At 36.2% G+C, this 27,526-nt stretch overlaps 1 protein-coding gene across 2 annotated transcripts in view; it reads left to right on the plus strand.

Moving 5' to 3' along the window:
- Window positions 1-1,871: 1,871 nt before the first annotated feature.
- The window catches only part of riox1 (ribosomal oxygenase 1), a 38,328-nt gene continuing 12,673 nt past the window's right edge, over window positions 1,872-27,526 (plus strand). The window contains exons 1-10 of one of the 2 annotated variants that reach the window (XM_041252825.1): window positions 1,872-1,980; window positions 10,753-11,043; window positions 14,632-14,777; window positions 15,368-15,467; window positions 16,568-16,681; window positions 19,701-19,807; window positions 22,583-22,690; window positions 23,346-23,380; window positions 23,991-24,169; window positions 26,925-27,029. In XM_041252825.1, the coding sequence (XP_041108759.1) occupies window positions 1,909-1,980; window positions 10,753-11,043; window positions 14,632-14,777; window positions 15,368-15,467; window positions 16,568-16,681; window positions 19,701-19,807; window positions 22,583-22,690; window positions 23,346-23,380; window positions 23,991-24,169; window positions 26,925-27,029 (1,257 nt within the window). In that variant the 5' untranslated portion in view covers window positions 1,872-1,908. Of the gene's footprint in view, window positions 1,981-2,760; window positions 3,063-10,752; window positions 11,044-14,631; window positions 14,778-15,367; window positions 15,468-16,567; window positions 16,682-19,700; window positions 19,808-22,582; window positions 22,691-23,345; window positions 23,381-23,990; window positions 24,170-26,924; window positions 27,030-27,526 lie in introns of those variants that run through there. The other variant, XM_041252826.1, reaches the window with a different exon arrangement.

Consider the following 27,526-nt stretch of genomic DNA (forward strand, 5'->3'; position numbering starts at 1 on the left):
ATTTCAAACCACAAGGTTTTCCAGGCTTTTTCTGTTTTGTTTCCTTTCTTATAACAGAGTTTGTCAATTATAACATCCGTCTGCTGCAAGTTGTAGCAGAAATATAGCAATTTACTGGGGATGGAGTTCATCAAAAGAAGCCTACATGAGCCTTCAATATGAAACCCATCCCACACCTCTGGAAATTGTGTTTGAATGCTGCTATAGAATACCCAGTAGCAGCTAACAGTTGTATCCTTACTGCTAAGTTAAGACAAACATTTCAACAATTGTTTCAGTTTTCTGAAACTCTAGAGTTTATTTTTAATTAATGAGTTGTAAGATAAATTAGTTGAAACAGTATTCACTACTAACCACATGACACCCCACTAATGACATTTGAAAAACAATTTGGGCAAGAGCAGTAAAACCATACATTACTAACCAACCAGGCACAAATTATTTTGTTTTATGACTTAGATTCACTCGTGTACCAGTTCTCTACACATGGAAACCACATTTTCACAAAATTTCACTAGTAATCTTCAAAAATAGCATGAGTACTTTATGTGTAGCTCATTTACATATCAACCCCCACCTTTCCCATTCATTTGCATGACGTCCGGTGAAAAGCCCGGATTACTCGAGTAAAATAAACTGAGCGAACGGAAACCCAAAAAAGCATTTTACACAAGACATTTTTCTCGAGCAAATGTCTCGAGTTAAAAAAAAAAAAAAAACTCGCATGGAAACCCCATGATAGTTTACCCTAATTTGCCATGTTTTTTTTTTTTTTTTTTTTTTTTTTAATATGCTTCATCTTATCTTGCTATTCTTTACAATGCTTAGCTATAATTTACCATGTTTTCACTATGTTTATTACACTTTGCTATGCTTTTACTATGGTAAACCTTTATAAAATATGATTTATTTGATAACAGTAGTGGTAATCAGGTCTGTGAAACCAGCTGAAAAAGTAAAATGTATAGATCACTACTGAAAGGAATATAATATACAATGATACCTACTATTCTTCACCAAGATTATGTTATTTGTTTCTCTATTTAGGGAACTGGACTAACTTTAGGTTTTCATTTATAGTACCGGTGTAGTGTTATTTTTCAGGTACCCAGATAAAAAGTGGTAGACAGCGCACTATGCTTGCTCATGCATCTTTTTTTAATTGAATTTATCATATTTTTCCACCATTAAAACAAATGTGAGTATTTATCACATGAAATACATTGGGTCTTGAACATTTTTTGTTTACTTCTGCAAGTAAAAGATGGGCTTCTCATTGTTCTTGTTAGTTGTGAATTGTTTTTTTTTTTTCTTTTTAGAGAAATTGATTGTCTGTTTCCAGTTTGTTTTACAAAAAAAAAAAAAAAAAAAAGGTATAATTAATGGTTGGAAAAAAAAAAAAAGTATAATTAATGGTACCTCTGTTTGATAAGGAAAACACATCACATTGCAATTGATTGCACCTGTACCAAAATCTCACAGCGTACTACTTTCTAACATTACACAGGTCAAGTTTTGGTACCACATTGTGAGGATGTACCACTTTATAACACTACACAGGTATTTAGTTTTATCATTCAGTTTACAGTAAATATAAACTAAATCACATGACTGTTGAATACTTCATTTGACAGACATGGCTCTCACGTAATTCCAGCATCAGGAAATCAAACTCTATGTTATAATGGTACACAATGTCCTTGCTGTTCATTTTATAAATTGCATGAAAGCTGAACCGAACACCGGTACGCACCATTTCAGTCAACCACCAGAGGGGGCCACCATCCTCGCTTTTTATCTGTATAACAGATAAGTGAGCATGTCCGGTTTTTTTTTTTTTTTTTTTTTTGTCGCGATTACGTAGAGTGAGAAGAAGTAGTGTGCAGTTTCATTATACTTACAAGCACCATGGAGGATCCACGTGTTTCTGCTTTTGAAATTTATAGAGCATTGTCAGCCGAAAACGCTTCGCAGAACCAGGTTAGTGGAGTTGAAGGGAATGTATACTGGTATTTATTTATTTATTTATGTATTTATTTTTAAATAGTAAATTTGTTTTGAAAATCAAATACTATCTAACAATAAACGTCACGCTGTTATATCTCTCATCTGGACCAGTTCGGTACAAACACAGTATACGTAGTCGTATTTATTTTTCAATAATATTATACGTAACTGGGAATTAATTTGTAAATTGTAATGGGTAAAAAGTACCGGGAATTTATGTTGTCGGCCTGGCAACCATTAACAGTAGGGTTCTCATTACATGAACTTTGAAAGCGCACAGACCAGTACATTCGGCAAAGGATCCACACCAGCCTAAACCTAGCGGAATGTCCTAAATCATTGGTACACAGACTCAAAGCGTACCAGAAATTTTGTAGCCCAGTCATTTCCTTTTTTTTTTAAATACATAACTTAGTTTACCAGACGTCCCGGGGATCAAGTCTGGGATTGACCCAGTTTTAAGACTCGATGTTTTGTCCAGTCAGAAACAGTAAAACGATTAAATTGTCCCGGTTTTGCTATTTTGCTGTTTTGTATTAAGATTTTTATAAGTACAAAACTATAGTAGTGTGCTCAGCAAGTTGATGCACAGCAATGTGTTATACACAAATAACATAAAACGCATGGACTAGTTGTTTAATATCTATTCTTCACCAAATATAAATTAAATTTGATCATGATATATATATATATAATGTTGTTCAGGGCTCTCAATTGGCAACAAAAAGGGTAAGGCCAAAATAGCCTTTAGTTAAGCTAATTTGTAAGCCAAACTTAACCAGGCAAAAGTGTTGGATGTTGTGTAATTGCTTAGGATTCATATATAAAGCTAATTGTTGGCCACAGGACGAAAAACAATAACTTAATTATTTATTTATTAAGAAAATGCTATGTTTATATTTTTATTTATTTATTTCTGCAGGACATTCTACGGGATTTTCAGACCATTTTCCTGTAGGATAGCCTGCAAGGTTCCTGCTCATAAATCCTTGCAGGATTCCTGCTGATAAAACCCTGCAGGATTCCTGCACAAAAGTCCAATTTTTCTCTATAAAGTATGTTTTCCTATAGGAACAATACTTACAACATTCCTGTTGGGTTGCTTCACTTATCTAATTCTCCTTCAAATGGGCTTCTGCATAAAAGCAATCAATATACATTACTGTAGATACTGTAGGTGTAGATGTATGTAATTTTAAACCACAGTAATAAATAAAACAGACTACATAGACATAGGAATATATTTTATTAGTGTAAGTGTAAATTTACAAAATGTGATTGATTGAAATAATTTAGTTAATTTAATAACAAAACAATGGTAACACTTTAAAACAATGTTAATTAAAGTTAAGGATTCTTAAACTATGAGTCACGATCCAAAGTGGGTCACTTAAATGCAGCTTTAACAAGGCAGAATTATTGTTTCGGTTCCTAGGTCATTGTTTTACAAGACAAAAAAAATATGCTTGTAGAATAATTTGCAATTTGATGACATCTAAATGTAATATTCCGAGGTGTACATATAGTTTGATAGACGGGTAGATAATTATACACACACAATATGAATATACAAATATACGTTTAACTTAATAAATGTACATACATTTTTTTAATGCAATGTTTTATGACAGCTATAAATCAGCTTGGGTGACAGTGTTGGACAATAAGACATACATTAATACTTAATAATAAAAGCATGCCCCTTGTTTGTAACAGAAAAGAAACATGCAGATAACATGTAATGTATTTGAATTACCAAACAAAAAATTGTTTCCAACAGTTGGATATGTTTTCAACATATAATCGCTACTTTTGTTCAGGACAGAATGTTACAGTGAAGGTATGTTTTCATTTCTGAAAAATTATTTATTTTTGTTCTCCCTGGAATTGTATATAAATATAATACCTTTTAATTATTTTGACCACTGTCAAATTTGACCAATTTTGTTATGGTCATTATCATTTTGTCCTTCATTGTTGTTGCTATAAAAAGTAAAAGTGAATATTAACCAGAACATTTATTAGTTTTCTTAATTGAAGAATAGAATAAAAAAAAAATACATAAGCAGTGGATTTATCAGATTTACATATGAATAAAGTTATTATTGAATTCTACAAAATAAACTAGTATACAACATTATACTTGGGCAAAATGGGATATTTAGACAATATTATCCTAATAAAATTTTATTTGGCACACACAGGTTGGAGTTTTTGTATAATTCTTTCAGCATATCCCACATGATACATTTCCCACTTGATTACAATTCCTTTACAATTGAATATATATTATTTAACAGAACACTTACTTCTGTAGGACACCTGCACAATTCCTGTAGGAATCCTGCAGGATTTTTTTGTTAGGGCAACCAACAGCCTAACCCCAGACTTAACTTTTTGTCCAAGGAGCTAATGTCTCCTAGGCCAAACAAAGATTGGTTGCCAAATCCAATCGTTGGGTGCCTCTTTAAGAGCAAGTTGGTTGCTGCTATATTCAACTGCTTAAAATACAACAACTTATTAGACCTAAAGTGACTCTGAACAGAAAAGGGCTATTCACACTGTAGTGTTTAGATGCTTTGTTTTCTAAAAACAATCAAACATATGGAATTGAACAGCACTTTCACACTTGAGCATAATTGCTGGGAAAAAAACCCCGAAATTTGCTACCAAAAAAAAAAAATTAAATAGGTTTGATTTCTGGACAAAAACGGATGCAATCTCCACCCTGTCCTGCTAAATTTGGATATAATTTGAAAGCAATATGGCTCGGGTGCAACCTGCTGCATGGTTATTGCTCAGAAGAAGATAAAGAAAGGTCTACACAAACATGTATGTGTATAACACATCCTACACACTCTGTTGTATTTATTTACATAGTTATGAAATTCAAGAGGTAATTGTATATAATTGGGCAGAGAGCCCCGTGTGGTGCGAATGGGCACGCTGAGCCCCATCCCCATCTTGCCTGTGACATTTGAAATGCAAATCTGAATAGAAAAATAGCAGTGAATTGTTTAGCATGAACGCAGCAAATAAACTAGGGCCGGGTTCAAAGATTAGTTCGCTAGCCTGGAATTTCTAAGGTAATTTTAAACCTTTTGAAGGTTCGTCAGGTTAATTCACAGACTTTTTGATAATGTGAATACTATAAATCACACATTGAATGCAACTCATGCAAAAATCGGATCTTTTGATTTGTATAATGACTATTATGTAAACAGTTGTATTAAAGTCCACTACCAAATCGTTATAGGTAGCAACTCTATATGGGTCATTCTACAAATGCGGTGGCTTTTGGATCTGAAAATTTCTTGGAAATGAAACTCGCCATTTATTAAAGTTGCGTAATGTATTTGTAAACACCTTATCTTTCTACAACTAATCTTAGAGCTTAGTGAATTTCAATTATTTGAATATTTTTTATCAAATATTGGTTAAGCTGCTCTTTTTGTCAGTGGTGTTACTCATGCCTAAATGCAAATATCGGTTAACCACAATCTTTATTTGTTGTTTTTTTTGCTCAACATGTTTAGGATAGGAAGGTCATCTAATAATTCATAATATGTTTCATCAGACTTGAATAACCATGTCCTTAATATGTTGTCTTTCAAATAATGTTACAAGTAGGCATGTTGAAATTATGAATATTTAGGTTGTGGCATTCTTGTTACCAGAACATCAATGCACCATGCAACACCACTGATACAATTTAACACCAGTGACATTGACACAATGTTATATCAGCAAACCTTATTCATTTAGGAACTGTTAAGAAATATATCAAATTTTGAAAGCTGACATTAGTTTAAAATACATTGAAAATGATCAATTAAGATGTTTTATTCTAACAATTTAATCGTTTAAAATATTTTGAATACATTTTCTAAAGGAACACCTGTGCTAAAACGTGTAAACATAGATTAATCTTTGTCTTAAAACTTGTAAGTAAAATACAACTGAACAATATAACTATGTTCCAAAAACATATACAGAAAAAACGTTTTCACAATATAAACACAACCTTATGTAACAAGTAAAATCCTATAGTCAAGTAACTAATACTTCAATTCATCCCTTCAATTCAGTCAGACACATTATCAGTGGCTTGACAGAGGCAACTTATGTCCCTATATTTCAGATGACCTGGTGCAACACTGATGGCTTGATGCATTTTCATTGCCCCTTTTATTGTTACAAGAGGCATCCCCAGCATCATCTATGTCGTGCTTTCCACATCATCTTCACTGACATAGAACAACTTCACTGATGTCTCCAAGCTCTTCAGGTCCTCAAATAAAGACTGCACATCTGGAATATTTGTTCCGTGATGGGTTATGGAGTCAGCCAACCTCTTTTAGAGAGCCTGCAACCCCACCTGGGGCCCCCTTGCCATGACTTGCCTCAAAAAAATTAAAGGTTATGTCTTGGAAACCCTTCTTGTGTGGCTCAGTGACAAGCAGGTAGAAATTTCCTTTTTATTTGTACTGGGTCGCTGGGCCGTCGCTGAAAAAATGAAGCCGTCTAACTTCTGAGTACTGACCTTTAACCATATCCAAGACTGGATGAAGATCTGCCCAGATAGCTGGTGGGTCATGTCTTCTGCTTGGAGAGATAGTTCAGAAAGACACAGGGGACTGTTTCTCAACATACAGAACCCCAGTATGAAGCATCGCCTGTTGGTGTGACCCACCAAAATGAACTGATTTAAATGGCCTTTGCATACTTGCAGGTGTAGTTTTCACTGAAGTCAACATGAATTAAACATTCTTCAGACGTCAAGTTGTCCCTGATCTTCCAGTATGTGTTGTACTGCTGTCGGATAATCAAAATGTGCCTATGGAACTTGAATAGCCTGTCCTGGAATTGTGCAACAAGCTCATCTTCATTCATTGTCAGCTGTTTCTTCACTGATTGTGGAGCTGTTCCTTTCTGACTCTTCATCAGCGCTGGCATGGTTGGTCTTTTCCAAAAACCATTGAGTTAGAGATTTCTGTTTTTTGAGGGGATCTCATCAGAGCATATGCAGAGATACAGCATTCATTACATTCACTATACGCTCATGCTTTGGAGTTGGTGCCTGCCATCTTTGTTTTTTGAGGCTTTTTTGAGAGCCCAAGGCTGAATAGCTTGTCGGCCATGTAGATTTTCATGCACTGACAGGTTTCCCTGTCTCTCTGTGGGCGGTACAACCCAAAAGGGTTTCTGTCGGCAAGAGTCCTTAAGAAATCTGATGGTCATGCAACATATTTCTTGTGGAGGTTTAACAGGGAATCACAAAGCAACCTTCACTTTCTTCACTTTTTTTTTTTTTACAGTGATAGTATTGTTTTTGCCAGTGGCAACTCTGCTTACATCATCTCTTATGAAGAACTGTCTCAAGTGCCTTCCTGTTGACTAAGGCAGCATTTTGTGCTCTGACGTAGTGAAGTGCTTCGCCACCAGTTTTCCAACGCTTATATGAAAACCCAAGGCTGAGCTGACAGTTTTTGAAATTTGTACTTATTGATCAGTTTTCCTGTGAACAGTCAAGTGTAGATTTGCTTCACTCTCTACATGTGCATTTTTGTACCTTGACCTTAAATCCCCCACAAGTGCAAAGTGGAACCTCAGAATTCTCTTCACAGATGAAGAGACATTGCTACCCTGCTTGAGACCTTTTGTCTTTGATCCTGAACTTGCGACACTTGACTGAGAGGCAGCTTTCTCTTGCAAACAGTAGTATCCTTGCTTATATATGTTGTACATTTTTTTGCGTTTGCCAAGCTCTTGTAACGTCTGGATTTTCCTGGGGTATCTCCTCTTTGCTCCCAGCACCACTCTGCATCCTTTGTTTTTCTGTCTGCAGTATGTAATGAAAGGATTTATATAAATTTTACAGTGTTCTGTTCCTTTATATATGTTCATGTGTATGCTACCAGTCAGTGTCCACATCAGCAGCCAACCAAGCATTGTACATGCTCAGCCAATACACAAATGATTAACCACTGCAGTGACCAATGTCAACCATAGTATTGTTGTTAATATGGATTGTGTTGAAACCTAGAATCCAAACTTAGTCTTAATATACATAATATTGTCCCCTATATCTTTGTATTTGATACTTGCATAGGCATGTACAGTATAACAGTAGCAAGGCCTATACATTGTTAGAAATTACTGTACTTAAAGCTGTCATACCTTTTTTAGACTTGCATTTTCAAAGATATGCCAAAAAACTTGCATTATAGTGGTATAACGGTAATGTCTTTGTTCAAAGATTTTAATTTTTTTTTAAAACACACGACTCTAAACAGAAACTTGTCAGGCAATGGAGAGTGCTTTGCATCACAATGATGAACAGATGGATGTATATAATGCATGTTTACATTTGAGAGACTTCATATAGTTTCACACTTCTTGAAACGTACGGTTGCAAAGGATTTACAGTTTTTGTTATGGTGCATTGCTGGACCCTCGATTCAGGATAAAAGACAGTATGCTGTTTTTAAGCATACTACACATTCATGAAAGCACATGTTTTACTACTTAAAGCAGAATTATGTAAGGTAGTGAATGTATTACACAAAAGTAAATGCACTTCTCAAGATAGTTTTTCATTCACTAATGTTATCTCTCCTTGTTTCATAACGCAGGGAGCTGGTATTTGAACCATGTCATCTACTTGCTCATTTTTTTTTTTTTTTTTTTTTTTGGTGTCAATTTGAGCAAAACTAATAATTCAGTTCATTTTCAGCGTTTTTGAAGGAGGCGGTCCGGGCCCCCCCATGGGAATAACTTATGAATTCGAAAACCGCAACGTCATTAAATTTACATATAAATTAGCATTTATACACAGTTAAAGTATTGCAATTTTAAGTTGTTCTTCATTCAACTGTAAGTGCACGCATTTATATTGCGTATTATTATTAATATTATTATAATATTCGGGGATAATAATAGGGATGTCCTACTTGCCACACGTTCTTAAAGAATGGACTTGTGAAGAGACGGCTAATTTGTCGAAAAAGCTTTTTTCGTTCTTTACAAAAACATAACACCGTGGTGTATTGGCGATTGAAAATGCTCCTCGTGTCTGTGGGCTGTCTAGAGCATAACTTGATTGAAAATTCCTGGCAGCACGGTCATATTGAGCTCAATCTAACAGCATACCTCCCTCTGTTTGCCTTTCATTAACTAATGATACAGTACGTCTTTTTCGTGGCTTAGTGCTGGGAGGTGAATTGTAAAAAGAATGGCAACAATAATTCATTAATGAGTTATTTTCTCAGGGGACAAGATTAGACAGAATTGGATTGTGACAGAACAGGCTGACACGGAGCTAGCTTGTGACTGGGTTGTAGATCAGATGTGCTGGTGCTGACGGACACCGATGGCAATGACGAGTGGGCTTACAGGCAGCTTTTGCAGTGTCCGGTTATTTTGCACCCTGTTACTTTTTATGTGTTAACCAATATTTAGCAACAACTTTCATGTTTCAATATTCATGTTTGGGGTGGGGTTGTCTTGGGAATGACCCCATTGCAATGCAGAACATTCGCTTAACCCAAGCCCTATCTGAAGAAGATCATTCGAAGACACAAGCAGCAAACAGCATCGTCACAGATAAATACAGTTGTGTAGCTGCCCTAACCGTTTATCTGCCATGATCAACCTCTTCAGCAAAGTTAGTTTTATTATTGAACAGAGAAAATTACCTCAAAGATTTTGATCCTACCAAAGTTTTGTACACTGTTGTATGAGCTCCATGCGCAACCGTTGCTGGTAGTGTCACGTGAGCTGTTCAGTGTGTTTATGTAAATAAATCCTGTTCGCCTGTGGTGCGTATCTTCAACCTCCGTCTCAATCTCCTGGCTGTCACTCAGCAGTGAATGCACGCACCCACGTGGCAGACAGCTGCTCTATCACAAGCATTAATACCCTCTCTCTTTCTAAACAAGGGATTTATTGGCACGCCCTAATAAAAGCTGAATCACAAAACAATAGAGTGAATTTAGTAATTGTTACAGCTGTGTATAATGGTATTTAAAACAGGATTCTTTCATCCAGCTTTTTACATCTCCGCCCTTACCCTGGTCCCATTGCAGTCGGATAAGCAAATGATCACTGTATTCTTTTACTTCTCCCAAGGCATAACATACAAAGTAACCCAGTTGTGGTGGATACCCTTTCAAATTATTAGTTTATTTAGCAGATGCATTTATCCAAGGCGACTTAGAGACTAGGGTGTGTGAACTGTGCATCAGCTGCAGAGTCACTTACACCAACGTCTCACCCGAAAGACTGAGCACAAGGAGGTTAAGTTACTTGTCAGGTGTCAGTGGCTGAGCTGGGATTTGAACCGGGAAGCTCCTTGTTACAAACCCTTTTCTTTAACCACCAGACCACAGAGCCTCTTATGTTTTATACTTTCCACTGTTATTATTTTGAAGGTCATTTTTTACAAAGTCTTTATCAAAAGGTGCAGTTTTTCTAGCTCATTTGTTCAAGATTCCCTCATTCTAACCTGAAACAATTTCAGATCCTTTCATAAGAAAGTACAGGCTTAGTATTGATTTAAAAATGTGAGTGCAATACAGGATTGGTGGCCTGCAATGCAAATCATGTGAGCAAAAGGTGTGTCATGTTAACAGCAGCAAATATAATTTTAATGAACTCCCCCAGATGGAGACATATTTCGGGTTGGGGTCCTAATAGAGAAACTAAACTGTAGCAACTGTTTTTTTTTTTTTTTTTGTTTCACAGGAAAAAGTAAAAAGGGAAGAAAATGGTTTACATGTTTCTAAGAATAGCAGGAGGACAAAAAGAAAACACAATAAGATCAAAGTCCCAAAAGAGCTCCCAAAAGATGTGCTGAGCAAGATGAAGTCTGCAAAGCAGGAAGGTGTTCACAAGCCCAACATTGGCGTCAAAGAGGTGCTGAATTGCAGTGCGACAGAAAGGACAGATGGCAGGCTCCACAAGGGGAAGGTCTTAAAACAGAAGAAAGCTAAAAGGGAGCAGGATGCTGCTGAGACTGTCACATCACTGCCAACAGTAATACTATATCTTTTTTCCATGTGTAATTTACCATTTGTAGATACTATAAACTAGATGTATGACATGTCAACCATGTTTTCATGGTAGTGACTTACAGCTTGGTGGGATGAACGTGGAATTTTCATGTTTGGATATTCATTCAAGATTTAGATTTGGGTATTCGTTCATTTTCAAAATGTTATCAAAGCCATTATATGTAACACTGTATTAAAGTTGAAAAACATCCTAGAAGTAAGAATGGCCTTACTTTACCATTGTAAATAAACTACAAAACAAATAATGCACTACAGTGGTTAAAAAAAATAAACAATTTGTGTGTATTTCAGCTAAAACAAAGTAGACCATGTTTTTTTTTTTTTTTTTTTTAAATAATCCCCGATATCATTGTATCTTCGCAATAAACAAAGTGGCCATAGACAGGTTTTGATAAAGTAATAACATTAGTTTTTAACTTAAACAAACACTTCAAATAAAATAAAGGTAAAAAGGAGTTGTCCATTGAAAAAAAATAAAGAAATGTGCTCACTGTTTATTTTTTTATTTCGGCAAACTAATTTCTTACTCTTATCGTATAGGCATTTAGCTTGTTAATTACTGTTAACATTTTATGCTCAAAGCAAAACCATTAATCTTACAATTCCTGACTAATTTAACTACTGTATTAAATTCAGCTTCTTTTAATATAATATTGCAATATTATCCAAACACAGCATGCTTTAAAACAAAAGGTACTCGGTAGATTTAATATTTGCATTCTTTTGAAATAATTACACAGAACATAAAACGTATATGCTGTTTTTTTGTCACTTCTGTTTGTGCAAAAAAATGCATAGACTTACCAGGGAAGCAACTCCAACTCATTTTACACAAATGTGACTGTAGAGAGAGGCTGAACGTGCGTGTCCTAGCAATGCGCTGACATTGTTTATCTACTGTAATAGCACTAAAAAGAAATGCACTGAAGGTTTTAATTAGGGCTGCTCTGATTTAATAGATTAATCACACAGTTTAATCAAATACAGAGTTGATCATAGATTCATTTTTTTTTAAAAAATGTAATCATGCAGTTCAATTTTTGTATATAAAATCAACTGCATTTTCTGCACAGTAGTCTAATCGTAAGTGAGCGGAGGCAGGACATAAACAGTTGAAGGTCTTTAGTAGTATGGGAAGCATAGCTAAATTTTGCACGATGCAATTTTCAAGAACTTTCTCAGAAAAAATTGAGGTAGTTGTGCACCAGAAATAGCTGAACTGATGAAGGCACCAATACTTCAAATATAGATAATTATGTATACATAGTTATGTGGAATTACTTTCTATGATTTCTGACTACGGCAGTATATTAACAATCACTTTCTAATAGCCACAGTATTCTTGTACATGTAACAAGATTTCGAACGGCTCAATATCTTTCGTTCCTCAGGTTCTGCTAGATTCAGAAGTACAAGAAGGAAGCAAAGTGCGTAGCTATGTGAACAACTGATGTTCTGTGAAAATTTGTTACACTTAACTAAAGTAAAAATAATAATAAAAATGCTTTTAAAAGCACCAAATTCCCATTGACTTATTTTTATAAAAAAAAAAAAAAAAAATTGATTCTGTTGATTTTTTAGTATTACTATGCAGGGCAGCCACTGTAATATCGTTACTTTTATAAAATGTGCACGAATTAATCTACTAATTTAAATCTACCGATTTAATCAACTAATGTCCATAAATTAACCAATCAAAAATGTATTGATAAACAGCCCTAGTTTTAATGCAAACCGGTAACAGGAGAAAAACTGGGTTCTAATCTGATGCATCGATTCACCAGTATTTAATCAAAGCTCTGGAAATTTAAGGACCAATCAATATAGTGCTATCAATTTTGTAACGGTGCTAAGAATCCAAGCATGCAACTTTTATCTTCCGAAACAGATAACTCTTATTTATCAAATATAATGAACTGCAACACTCACCATTGCCCTGGGCTGATTTTAGCTGACAGTCAGGGTGCCCCAGGAGAACGCCCCCCCCCCCCCCCACTGCTTTGCGCCCAGCAGCAGCAACAGTTGCAAGCAAGGGAATGCAAGCAAAGGCTCTGAGAAAATCAGGTTGATTTCTTCAAAATAAGGCCTTAAGGAGCATCAAATCTTGCAAGATGTCCTGATTTTAAGCTGCGTTCTGGATGTAAACATCATCTCCACCAGTTTCAAGATATTGTTCAGAGCGGGAGGCTATTATTCAGACAGAACTGGTATGATGTTGTGCTTGAAGCTTTTCATATGTGCTTTTAAGTCCACTAAACTCCTCCACTATTACTGCTTTCTCCATGAAAAGGGCATCAAAATGGCATTAGGCCAGTGTGTAGTCAAAAATGCTGAATCCCTGAACTGGCATGCAGTTGAAGTTGGAAAACCTTTCATCAATGTTTTTGACCATGTTGTCAAAAAGCCTAACATTATGTTTGCTTGCGGGCAGTGACCAGATGACCTGATCTCCCAGGCACCAGCTGAATTACCCCCAAACTTACTTTCCTCTGGGTGGTACATCTTAAACTGCGTGTGTACACCCGAGTCATTCTTCAGTTCTACTAACCTCAAGGCACACCGCTCTACTGCAGGCTGGACATGTAGCAACAATAGGTCATTAGACTGAAATCACTCTGAAATATGGGATACTTACTCGAGGGTATCTCAGACTAGTGTGTTGTGAAGTTGACACGAGTGGCTTCAGTAAGGAACTTCCTCGCCTTAGCTTCTGATTCATCACTGCCACTCCAAATTTTGCCCAAATGCAAAACCACAACCTGCAGGTTTTGCTTCATGACATCCAAGGCTCTTGTTTTTCTTCAGATCCATTTTACCTGTTTAACATCACTGAAGTGTGCAACATTTTTGTGTCTAACCCTTCAGTTGCTTTTGCAGCTGTTCTACTTTTTGGGAATGAAGTGTAAAAATCCACTTTTGTTTTTTCAAACTGAGCAATGTAAGGTGATTTTTTTCACTGCATCAAGACTTGCCAGCTGAAGCTTGTGAGCTACACATTGGCAACAGGATATCCTTTGTTAGTAGCTCTGCAATGCCATTTTTTGAGCCCATCATAACAGCTGCACCATCAAAATTGACTTATATTAATGTTGGACCTGGTTTTTCGGGAGACTTAAAATATGAAAAATCTGAAGACAACTTCTTGAATCCATTAACAATACCATCTAGGACACCGAATGCATGTGCACAGTGCATGCTCCAGAGGAACAAGATCTGCTAATACTTTATAGGGCTTTCCTCCATTGACAACCCTAACCAGCGCAGCGTCCTGTTCAACGATGGCATTACCTGTACTCCCGTCAGCTACATTACAGATGAACCTTGATCCGCTACAATTTATGTGTATGGCTTTGAGTAGACAGATGTCAGACGAATAAATGGTGTTTTCTGTTTTGACCTAGTAAAACATTTAGTGACCCCGTCACTGTGACAGGCAGGTGTTTTTTCTAGTGGAAACGCTGAGTGGATATTTGTCCCAGCACAAGTGGATATGTTATGTCGGAGCTACTTTGTTTAATAATGTTTGTTTGATTATTTAAATTTCTTTAAGAAATTACCAGGAAGCGCAAAGCCTTTGGTTGGACCAGCACTTGAGACAGTGTTTGAAGAACTGGGAAAGATTCAGAACAGTAACGACAGGGCTGCCAAGCTCTTTAACTGGTTCATCTCTCCAATCCCTGCAAAGAAGTTCTTCAGGTAGATACACCACACAATTGCTTACCAACACTTGCTAAGAAAATATAAAGTTATTTATTTATTGATATTTCTTAGAAATGTTTCAGAAACTGTAAAAACAGGACTGATGCATATTTTTTTAAAATGTTTTTCAGTGTTAAAAAAAAAAAAAAAAGGCCGTGGTGTCTAATTTAATCTCCTGCAGGAAAGGTTATTGTTGATTTCCTTAATATAGCCAAAAGCAATAGTGTTCAAATGGAATGTCATAAGGATGTCGGTATAGTCAGAAGAAATTGTGATCAAGTAATGCACGTGCTTAGAATAAATTTGATACAGAGACTAAACAAATATCCTTGTGCAGCTTCACAGGGAATATTTAAAATATATATAAATATGGTAAGAGTTCTTTGGTTCATACATTTTATTTTTGCCAGGATATCTGTGGATTTGAACAATTTGCCAATAGTTTAAGAAGTAAGCAACGCAGAGACCTGGAATTGTACGTTTAGGGATTCATTTTTGCTTTATGATTTAGTTTTTTGAGCCTTGTACAAAAGACTTGAATTTAGACTTGTGCTTAACCTCATGTTCTGTATATGCTTTATTTTTAGTGAGATATGGGAAAAGAAACCTGCGCTTATCAGGAGACACAACCCAGACTACTACAAAGGATTGTTTTCCACGGCAGAGTTTGATAGGATTCTGAGAGATGTAAGGCAGTATTTGTGAGTGCAGGAGAAACCAAGTTAAAGGGTACCTTTTAGTGTATCTGTGGATAAATAGACACAGTACACATTGTTTTGGTTTTAAAAAAATAAATAATTAAATACATATCCATGATTTGACATTTCTGAAAGCAACGCTCAGTTTATTATACATCCTTTTAGCTAACTTTTTTTTTCTTTCTAATTTGCTGGTTTAAATTGCTTAATATTAGTGCTACAGTGGTAGCCATGGACAGCTATTAAAAATGGCAAAGTATGGCGTGTTACTCTTGACAATAAAATTCAGGTCAATGGCATTTGCAGTCTAGTTAACCTCTTCTAAATTTTCTGCATACCTATCTGTTCTTCCTGTAATTATTCTGTTCAAAGAAGCTTATTTGCATCTTTGTCGAAAGGAATGTGCAATATGTCCTGTGATAAAGGTTGGTCTCTTTTTTTTTTTTTTGATCATACTGTGTTACTAACAAACCACAAGCTTTTTATGATCTCATTACCCCATTCCCTACCTGCATGATATTTTAGGGTGTTGAAATGAGAATTCTTAATTAATGAAATAAAGTGCTTCCTTTGTGAAATTCAATTTTAGATACAATGCTGGTAACTTTTTTTAAAATTTTAGTCCTTCATTGGTTTCATTAGGTGGTAGTTTTTTTGTCTTGTAGAGTGCATTCAACTTGCATTTCGATGTCCTCCAGTGCCTTGTATTTTTATTTTCTTTCCCAGTATGCTCAAGAGGCAATGGACAAATTAGACACGTCCCAGATAAAGCCAGAATAAAGAATCACTGATCAACTATTTTTATAGCCCTTAAGTTATGCCAATGTGCAGAACATATAGCTTATTTCGTTTTTCCACACCTCTGTTTTATATAGCACGATTCGTGTCCTCATGACTATATAAACTGTTGTGCTTTCGATTATCGTTATCCTAAGTAGCTGGCTGTGGCTACCACTGTATATTTAACCCCCTTGTATATTGGCAGTGATTTTTAGCAATTCCGTAGATACAAGTTGAGTTAACAGTAATAGTAAGCATCTTGGGTCGATAACCTGTCTTTTTGTTTGTTTGTTTTTTCTTCATTTTCAGAATGATGTTCAGTATGGGGTAAATCTAGATGTAACAAGCTACAGCAATGGCGAGAGAGAGACGCATAACCCACCTGGAAGGGCACTGCCTTTCAATGTTTGGGATTTTTACAAGGTAAAATTCAGAACTGTTAGTCAGGTAATCAATGTACCTAGAAGTGCACTCTTAGGGGGCACTTTCTATTAATAATGCAGTCAGAATAGCCTACCCAAGGTGCAACAACTAATTTGTGGTATCATATTTTATAGCAAGCTGGAACTGCCCTGTTGCAAGTGATCCCCAGGATTGCTTTTTGAATTGATGTAATGTCTAGTACTGGACATTACTTTTGAATTGGATTCAAACCTTGAAAAAAAATAAAATAAATGCATTTACATTCCACGACATTTTAAGGTATTATTATTACTGATATTGTTATTGTTAGTGCCTAGCTTGGCAGAACATCTTGGCCAACTAAGACATAGCTGGGAGTAAAAGACATGACCCCCAAAACCCTAGCAGGTAAAATAAACAAAAACAGTTCCCCACCCCCTCACTTCCCCAAACAAAGTGGTGCAATATTTTGTTCATATTCAATTTGGTACAAACCCTCCTCTCCAACACATACTCAATCCTCAGTCCTATACGCATGCCCTATATCCTTTTTTGAAAGTACAAATTCAAAACAAATTGTATCATAAGCCCTATGAAAGTCCAAGTTGCAAAATTGCTAGAGCATAACATATTGTCTACATTCCAAGCCTGCTGTATTTAGATTGGGTTTAAACAGCTCATGACTGTGTAACATTCTTTTTGAAGTACTGCACTGTTTCTTTTGATGTGTTGAAGTTGTGGTTATCAGAACCGTGTTTGAATTTTAGGCTTGCTGGAACCCCAGCTTCTCTTTACCTTTTGCATATGTTGTCAAAGTCCTGTCGCTGCTTCAGAACATTGGAGCTCAGATCTGAGAAGATACGAATCTGCATCCCCTTATACTGCAGCGGAAACTGTTGGTGTACCTTCATGTGACAACGATGGAGTCTGCCATGAATTGGCCTTGGTTGTGCTCCTTGTGCTGGTCTGGGTTCCAGAGATCAGTGGGCATAGTGTACTTAGATGTTTTAAAGTGGTCACGGTACAGTAGGTTAGGGATGAATTCAGTAACACATTCAGTAGGGGAGCCATTCTTTTCCTTCAGGTAACAATCTTAATATTCTGCAGTCTCGAGCAACCTTCGAGATCTACAACCTTTGATCAAAGAGCCTTATTTTCTGCCATAAAGGTTTGGCAAAGTTGTTCCATGATTGGTGGTAATATTGCCATGTGGTCTGCGAGGCCTGCTCTATTGTGGAGACATGGGGGCCTGCAGTTGATATGGTTTCTTGCACAGCTGTCAGTGTTGTGGAAATATTATTAAACTCGTCATTTACATTCTTATTTAGTCGTTCAGTTGCTACCATTGGGTCAGATGAAATGGAATTTGCAGGAGACAGTGTGTTGCCAGCCTGCAGCTACTCCTTCAAACAAAGATGGCAATGGTGGTTGGGAAGAAAACTAACAGAAACCGAGTTAAGTGTAGGGCTGCAACGTAGGGTACATTTTGACCTTCAAAGGTTCGGAACACATTACTGAAGGAAGGTTCGAACCTTCGATGGTACTAATTTGCATAATTTACTGGTGACGTCACCGTAGCTACTTGTTTATATTTAATTGAAAATCCTATTTTACACTACTACGACTGCGAACTTATGATTCTAAAGTGACCCCAGAGATTGGCTGTGCCTCAATGATGCATCAACAAACGCTTGCACAGTTTGCATTCAACTTTTTTTTTTTGGTCGTCTGACCATTTAACAAAACCAGAAGGGTTTTGAGACGTTTGTTTCAGTACCGCTTACATTATACAGCACTTTGCTGTTGAGATGATGAATTAAGAAATTTGGCTCTGGTTAGCAATAGCTGGACGGGCGAGCGGTGCTCAGTTTTCAAAATAAAAATTTAGTGTTAGTATATATTTTGTATGTTTCAAACATATTCTACCATAGTACTTCTCTTACACTGTCTTGTACACTAAATATTCAGTACATATTTTACAGAAGCACTATAACTAGCACTACCACCACCCCCCCCCCCACCCCCCCTTTGCCAGTGAATGAACCTTTGAACAGTGAAATTGCTATGTTATTTGGTAAAGCAAATCAGTAAGTTTAAGAGAAAGAGCAGGCGCTCCACTAAAACACGTCTACGTCACGCTGTGTTCTGTGGTGTCCCCTCCTGTTTGCATTCTTCTAATAATTAAGTCCCACTAATTTACTGAAATAATCATTTTTGCATGGCTTCCTCCATTCCAGCTCAAGTATCTTTTATTTAGCTATCAATATTTGATTTAATTTTTTGTGATAGACTGGTTCCCTATTGTCCAATTAGACATATCGATTGAAGTTGGCAGCATTTAAAGGGTGTTAACACTGGATGCAACACGGCACAAAAAAAAGTAGAAGCTGCTGTTTTCAATTGAGGCATTTCTTACACCAAAGGCGGCCAGTGGTGCCACTGGCGGCGGTTCTTAAGCGATTAAAAAAACTAATTCAAGTTTTGACGCTCCGCTTCGTTAAATGTCTTACCAGCAGCGAATAGTGTAAAAGTTGGGGGCTACTTTCCTAAGAGAAGATGGCCCTCACAGAAGCGACAAACAAGGTGGAAGAAGAAAATCTACCATGTGCCTGAACATCCAGAGCTTTAAAATACGGCACTTCTTATTTACAGGGTTGCAGGCAAGCTAGTGCATGCAGAAGTGGCAAGATGGGACAATGGGCAAGTGACTATTATATGTGAACATGATCTCCCTTAAAAAGGTTATTTTGATTGAAAAAGCGTTTTCTTGAAATTCCAGGTATTCTGCAGTGTTTCATGCATTGCAGCTTTTATTTTCTAAACAGCATCCTTCACTTTTGTGCTTATAGGCGAAGCCTGTCTACTTTTCCCCATTGCAGCCTTCGGTGTGAACAGGGGTCTTGGCAACGCGAGGCGAGGGAGGCGGCTTGCGCGTTGCATCTGGTGTGACTGTCCTAAAACTCTAAAGAGGCAGATGTGGTGGTAGCTCTTTTCTCAACTGTTACTTGCCTGCCAGCTGAAGTGTTCTTTTTAATTCCAGAACGGCTGTTCCTTGCGGATGCTGAACCCTCAGGCCTTTTCTGTCACGGTGTGGAATGTTCTTTCCATTCTTCAGGAACAGTTTGGAAGCATGGCTGGTGCAAATGTGTAGGTCCCCCCCCCCCAATGTTAAGTGTAGTACTATAGTGTTATTTATTTATTTATTAATAGTTTACATATTCACAAAGGTGAATATGTAAACTATTAATATTAAATATTGGTATGTGCACAGGACTCCTTTGGCTTTTGAATTCGAATTGTAATGTTATAGGAAACAAACGTCGTAGGGGTGGGTTATATATTGGATACACAAAAGGTACCACAGAAAGGTAGGGCCTTTAGTTAGACATCTTTTTGAAGTCCCTTGATTAAGAGCATCCTGCATTTTTGCATACTTCAACAATGAAGTTTTAAAAATCACCAGAATGTAAATATTGAAATCAGAAAGTAAACTTGCAGAGCTGGAACAAACGCGTGGGTAAATAAAGTGCTAGTGTACTACGGATGTGCTCTTTTAAGTTTTAAGGAATTGCAGAAAATCTGAACCAGTAATTCCCAAGTAAGGATGTTGAAGTATCTATGTTTTGTGTGTGTTTTTGTCCAGGGCAAAATTATTGCAGGAGCATTTACACATAAACCTAACCCTAATTTAAAATGACAAGTTAATTCTTCCCAAACCTTTAATATCCGATTCTGAAATTGCTATTCAGTCCTCCATTGATCTAATTAAAATATTTCTCTATATAGTAGATATTTAAAGTGTTGATGTTCCAAGAGCTTTTAATACTGAATGAATGGACATCCTGCATCTTGTACATATTACTGTTTCTGTGCCTCTTTGAATTTGTATGCAATATAATTTGCAGTGGAAATAATAAAGGTTATTATTTTAACATGATCAGTCAGATTAAATCTCCTTTCCAAATCAATCCATCTGAAAATATGTACACACCTTCTGAATGTTCTTTCAACAAAGGCTGCTTCCTCTGTGTACTATACATTCAGTCAGTCGGTTTAAATTGAGTTTTTTTTATAAAAAAGCAATGGCAACTAGACAAATTTGAACTTGAATATATCTGAAAAACATCTGTGAATAAACCACCATACATTGCTTTTTTGGCTTTCTTGGCCATAATTAATTGACTTGCATTATGTCACAATGGGCAGCATTTTCAAAAAAGTGTTATTGTGTCAAACTCGTGGTATAGTAACAAGAGCTTTAGTAGCAAGTGATTTTCAAATGAAATGTGTTAATTAAATCAATCCATTAATGTTTTGACATTGAGTCGATGAGGTCGTTAATGAATGCATTTCTTGTTAAAAAGCTTAATTGCCGCAGGTCACGTACATCACTTCCTGTCTTAACGACTAAATAAAGGGAGCTTATTGCATGCTAACGAGGTCAAGAAATGAATGGAAGCAGTTATGGACAGTACTAGCGTACAGCGAGACGACTCTCACCAGAGGAGCAGCAGCCATATAGAAATTAAATAAAAAATAATGTCATGCAGAATGTACATTTATTTAGATAACTGCATAGATAATGCTGATTTACGATCTGGTTGTGGGTAAAAATTGGACAGCACAGGGGAAAAAAAAAAAAAACTTTATTTTTTGGATGGGGGGGTAAGCCATCTGTTTATATTGGTTAGAATTAATTTTTTTAATGTTGACATCTACTTTTGTATGTATTTTAGTATGTACGATTGTAGGCTATAAATATGTTTGAAGTGCCATTTGTGTTTGTAGTTGTTAGTTATTATACATGTATGGAACACTTCATTATACATTTAAGCTTTTAAAATTACGATGTAACTCCCCAACCCAATACACAATTGGTTTGTAGTTAATTGTTCGGTGAATTCCTCTAATCGTGCATTTTCTCTTGTACTGTTTGCTCTACTTTGTGATAAATAAACTCAACGTTATGAAGAACTCAATAGAAGTAGCCATCAAACATTTACAATATAAAATGTTATATGTGCATACAGACGTGTGAAGTTGAGTGTACACTGTAACGGGAGTCTGACAAAATTACAAACGCGTTAGGCAAAATCAATGTCAACGATCTCGATTTTAGGTATTCCGTTCATGTCCGTGGCTGTGCATGTGCATGTATGTATGTATGTATGTATGTATGTATGTATGTATGTATGTATGTTTAATGGAGAGCGAATACATGTTCCAGTCATGTGGTTTTGACGATCACATCGCATTGTTCTAGCCAGAATTGTAGATATTTATTACTGCCATAGCCTTATCTTTTCGCCTATTGATTCACCCCATTTCTACTGTACTGTTGGCATCCATGCATCCCATCCTGCGATGTCATCGGACACAGTGTTGCAGGCTTAAGGTTACAAATTGTTAAAACAAGTGAACGAATGTCATTCAGAACCACAAGTATATAAAAGTCTAAAATATTTTAATAACTACAAATATTGAATTATCGAGGTAGTCTCTGTATCGTCGACGTCACAGACGCTGTCTTTTAAATTTCTGTTTCAAGGTGAGGTTAGTCTTTTGTTAATTAAACCCTCCTTTTCCAATTGCAAATTATGGAACACATTTTGCTTTTAAATTCCCACTCAAACAAAAGAAATAGTCTCATGAAGCACTGCTCGTTAAGATATTAACATTATTTCGAAAATCAACAATTTCGGAAAGCATGATTATATAATAACAAGATAGACATAACGACCTTAAATGCCAAAATCAATGCTACGTAACGATTTGGTAATTTAACACAAGTTATTTATGAACTTTTGAAAATCCTGCTCAATAACTTTACACAATACATGCACATATAAACATTGAAAATACAAAATGTACTGTGTTTTAAAAGGGAAACAAAACCGATTGGAATCTTTCATGTGTTTTAAGGTACCTCACTCCTGCTGACACTCAGGGGTTTGCACCTCACTATGATGACATTGAAGCGTTTGTGGTTCAGTTGGAAGGGAAAAAGCACTGGCGAGTCTATAACCCAAGGTGAGTAGCGTTACAGATTTGAAGTAATTTTAATGCAGTATCTTACTCAAACGCTGGATTAAACCAGATATAACCACAGTCATGTATAAATCAGAAGACACATTTCCCCATTGTAATGTCAAATCCTAAGTGTGGAACTGCAATTCCTATCATAAAATAATTTAATAAAACAGTGTGCCTTTACTTTTTTGGATAGCCACACAGTGGTCACGCCGACCCACCTGAAAGTAGACACATAGCATAATTTGAAACAGATAAAGCAGTTTTGTTGATTTTCTAACCTTGTTTAAACAGTAATTTAGAAAATGTAATATATACTTTTAAAATGTAATATATTATTGAATCCTCTTTAAAACAGATCAGAAATCAGAAAAAATATCTATTGTATTTAATTGCTCCTCCATTTACTGTAACTACATTAAACAGCATCACATTTTTTTTTTCATTTATAGATAAGTTGGCATGAAAATTGCAACAGTTATGAAAATAATTTGGCTGAAAAGGCAATCAATTCTGTTTTGGCTTTTTGTTGCTATAATTAATTATTGCTATAATGGTATGTTATGGTTCAATAAAGTAAGTGCCAGTATGTTGTATAAATGGAAAACTCAATAATAAAATAATCCGAGCAATAAACTACCTCTTTTTTTCACAGAACAAAGGAAGAAGTTCTGCCCCGGCTTTCCAGTCGTAAGTAGTACATGTGAAGTTTAATCTCACTTGAATACAGATAAACTAAAAGCAATCACACTACTGAAATGCTATTTTATACATTTAACATGCCTTTCTTTGTGATGAGTAGGGGCAGATACAGAAAACAGTGAACTGGGGCAGGAGAAAGGGTTTTGTTTTAAAATAGTTAAAGGAAGAAAGAAAAAAAAATTAGCTCACTGAGGCCAAGGTTTCATTTACAGTAAGGTCCTGGGAGAGGCAGCATGGTTGAGAACACATACAATAGAAATATGATCTATATACAAAAAGCAAGAAAAAGAAAATGATGGTGTCTCTATGGCTGGTTTCGCATACCCTGATTAGCACTAATCTTACCTGAGGCAGTGCTATTCAGAGGCTGTAGCTATGTCTTAGGAGCCACTTACCCATGTGGTAAGGATATTATTTAGCACAAGTTCTTCAGGGTATCCCAAATTATTCCAGGTGCTGTGGATGCAGGTCATGGCCCACTTTCACATGCTTATTTGTTGCATAGCTCATTTATGTAATTTGATGCTTTCTAAATCTGGTTAAGTGGCCAGCTGTTAAATTCTACTTGGTAACAGTACTTTCTCAATTTTGTGCCTAGCTAATTTCAGTCAGGATGAGATCGGAGAGCCAATCTTGGAGGTTGTCTTGGAGGCTGGAGATCTACTGTATTTTCCTAGAGGTTTTATCCACCAAGGAGATTGTCTCTCTGACACTCACTCTCTCCACATTACTATCTCCTCTTTCCAAAAGAACAGCTGGGGGGACCTGCTTGATAAGGCATGTCTTTCTTTCTATTTTTATATGGCTAGACCTAAGAAATGGAATTGCACTCAGTATTAGACAGATCCATGAGTCAACACGCTGCACTATAAAAAGGGTTTGTTGAACTAATCTGTGTTTTAGCAGCTACCAAACTTTTTATCTTTTCACCACAGGTAGTACCGGTGTCACAGGAAATTGGTAGGCCACGAATAAAGTAGATATTGCCTATGCTGCGCATGTTAGTTGGAAATAAAATGAAGATTACAGGACCAAAAAGCCAATAGTTATTTTTAAAATACAAAAACAAAGAATGTGACATGTCATCTATCTAGGAACATTAATGTTTAATTTATTTTTATCTTCAGGGGATCCATTGTACGGTTAAATGTTTTTCATTTTTTTATTTAACAAATGTCTATTTGAATATGTCATTTTAAAATGCTATTTATATTTGTATGTGGTTGAAATCACTCATTGGTAAATGCTTGCTTTTTGCTTAAAAAAAAATAATTCTAATCACACAAAGTACGTGTTTATGTAGGATCCCTTAAACTAGAAGTTACCATGGTAAATTTACCAAGGTAAATCTGCACCACCCTGTTGATCTCACAACCAATCCTTTCGTGGAACCAGACCCCTTTTCATGTTTCCATAGTAACGCGCACCAGTCAGTCAAGTTAGAACATCAGACATTATCATTGTGAATACATTCTGCGTTGTTGTGCAGTTCGCAAGAGTAGGATATTGCTGACTTAGAGAATTCAAAAACTTTAAAGCAAGTAGATTCCTCTCCCTTCATCAACAAAGAACAAAAGGAGTGTTGAGGTGTCTGTGCTGCCTTGCGATAGACGGGGTAGTTTAAAATAACTACACAGCTTTAAAACAATAAATAAATAAATCTGTGTTGCGGGAGTGCTGCAGCGCTACAGGCTATTGCGTTTCCCTGACTCGCTTGGTTGATCAGCTTAGACAGCACAGTAAATACATACATAAATAAATAAATAAACGAGTTGCCTGTAACCTTCCAGCTTCCAGGACTAGTAGTAGTAGTAGTAGTACCAGTACCAAACACTTTAGCAAATAGTGCAAAATGCCAGTACCAATACCAAACACTTCAGCAAATAGTGCTCAATGCAGTACCAGTACCAAACACTTTGGCAAATAGTGCAGAATGGCATTTGTATATGGTAACCATGACCCTATGTGCACTCTCTTATGAGTCATATGGCAGTTTTACATTTGACCTTTAGGAGAGGTCAAAGGTCATGAGCAATGACCTTTTTTGATAGATCATAGATGGGTTACTATATGTGTTCCGTATTATCCATGACCCTATCTGCACTCTGTAAGGAGTTATTAGCCAGTTTTGCATGTTGATGATGTCATCCAATGTGGCCGCCATGTTTTTTTATTATAGCAACTTCCCTTTAAAGACAACCACACTATGATCATGCAGCATGGCCGCCATACCACACAATCTGTCAGCTTCTTATGAACATCCGTTAATCTTGCATTATCCCTCAACAACTATAACAATATTCAGAACTCTGCAGTAAGTTGTTTTCAAAAGACCAATTTTTACATTTAGGCAAAAAACATTATTTCAATCCAATATGGTGGCCAAACCATGTGATTTACGACATAAGTTCTTTAGCATTTTCCATCTTCCCATAAGCATCTACCAACCGGAAAGAAAAATAATAAGAATTAGAATAATCCCAGCAATAACAATCGGCTTCCCAGCCCATGGCCTGGAAGCCTAATAATAATCCTAACAATTAATTTTGTTGTTTGGACCGCTAATAATAATAATAATAATAATAATAATAATTCCAGCGTAACAGTAGGCTTCCCAAGCCAGCTTGGAAGCCTAATAAGTCTTATCGAGAATATGGTACCCCCAGTTTCATGCAACAATTGTGATGATGACCAAACGTGAGCGAGTGTTGTGTAAAAAATGTAGTATTTAATAAATAGCAGAACCTTTTACTGAAAAATAAATAGAAACATGTAATCATAAGATCTGTCTGTTACATGCCGTCAGGTCAGGCCTTCAGTAACGCTGAGCAGGGGAGCTGTAGAATGCTATTTCACATGTTACAACTAGGGTTACCAACTATCCGGTTTTAAGGGAATGTGTACGGTGTCCGTTCAGAAACACTGACCGGACAGCAAGTGTCTGGTTCTTGCGAATCTTGCTTACTCACTGTTCATTGCCGTTTTGGGTATTTCCGTTCTCGCTGAGCCAGTCCTTTCAGTGCTCTACTTTGCAAACTTAGCTTTTTTTTTTTTTTTTTTTTTTAAACTATCAGTCCGTTCTCTTCCAGAACTACACTGAAATGTAGTCTGTTATTTTGCCATTTACTGCAATAAGATTACTGTCCATCCGATATTTAAAGAAAATCACGCATAGCAGCACCCCCCCCCCCCCCCCCCTGTTTTTTTTTTGTAGTTTTAAATAAATTTATTTTAAAGAATAAATAGGAAGCAAAACAGGCTGTGAAGCTTGTTTGACCAAAAATGCTTTACCAGTGTTATTGCAAACAGTTGCACAAGCACATGATACAATTGTGTGATTTTACTTTTACTGTTTTGAGAGTATAGTATCACGATATGTATCGTGAAGACACTGCCGTTACCCAGCCCTAGCCTCAGAGAGGGTAAGGGGATCAGTTTTATTATGGGATATCCAGATACTATTGAATTTGTTTTGTTTTGTTTTTTAATAAGGTTACCAGAGACTAAATGTGTCTTTCTGTCTTACTTGTAGCTTCTTCCTGCAGCATTGCAGATCGCTATTGAGGAGGATGTGGAATTCAGACAGGGCTTGCCTTTAGATTATCTCAGTTATATGGGAGTACAGAATTCAGAAAAGGTACTTACACAATGTTCTACTTGCTTGAATAATAACCTGGTCCTAGATTCATTCCTAAACATCTTTTGGATTAAAAGCCTATGAAAATGTTTTTGTAATGTAACAAAATTACACCACCTGGGTTTTGTGCATTGTCTGAATCTTAAAATGATTTGGTTGTAGTGAGTGCATTATTTCATTACATAGCAGGGAGAATGAGAGACTTTTGATACAAGTTTAAGTTGCATGTTTGTGTGTGTGTGTGTATGTATGTGTGTATTTATAAAAAATTAAGAGACCACTGCAAAATTCAGTTTCTCTGGTTTTACTATCTATAGGTATATGTTTGGGTAAAATGAACATTTTTGTTTTATTCTATAAACTACTGACAACATTTCTCCCAAATTCCAAAAAGAAATATTGTCATTTAGAGCATTTATTTGCAGAAAATGACAACTGGTCAGAATAACAAAAAAGATGCAGTTTTGTCAGATCTCGAATAATGCAAAGAAAATAAG

Source organism: Polyodon spathula, chromosome 6 (assembly GCF_017654505.1).
Source record: "Polyodon spathula isolate WHYD16114869_AA chromosome 6, ASM1765450v1, whole genome shotgun sequence".
NCBI classification, from domain to species: domain Eukaryota; kingdom Metazoa; phylum Chordata; class Actinopteri; order Acipenseriformes; family Polyodontidae; genus Polyodon; species Polyodon spathula.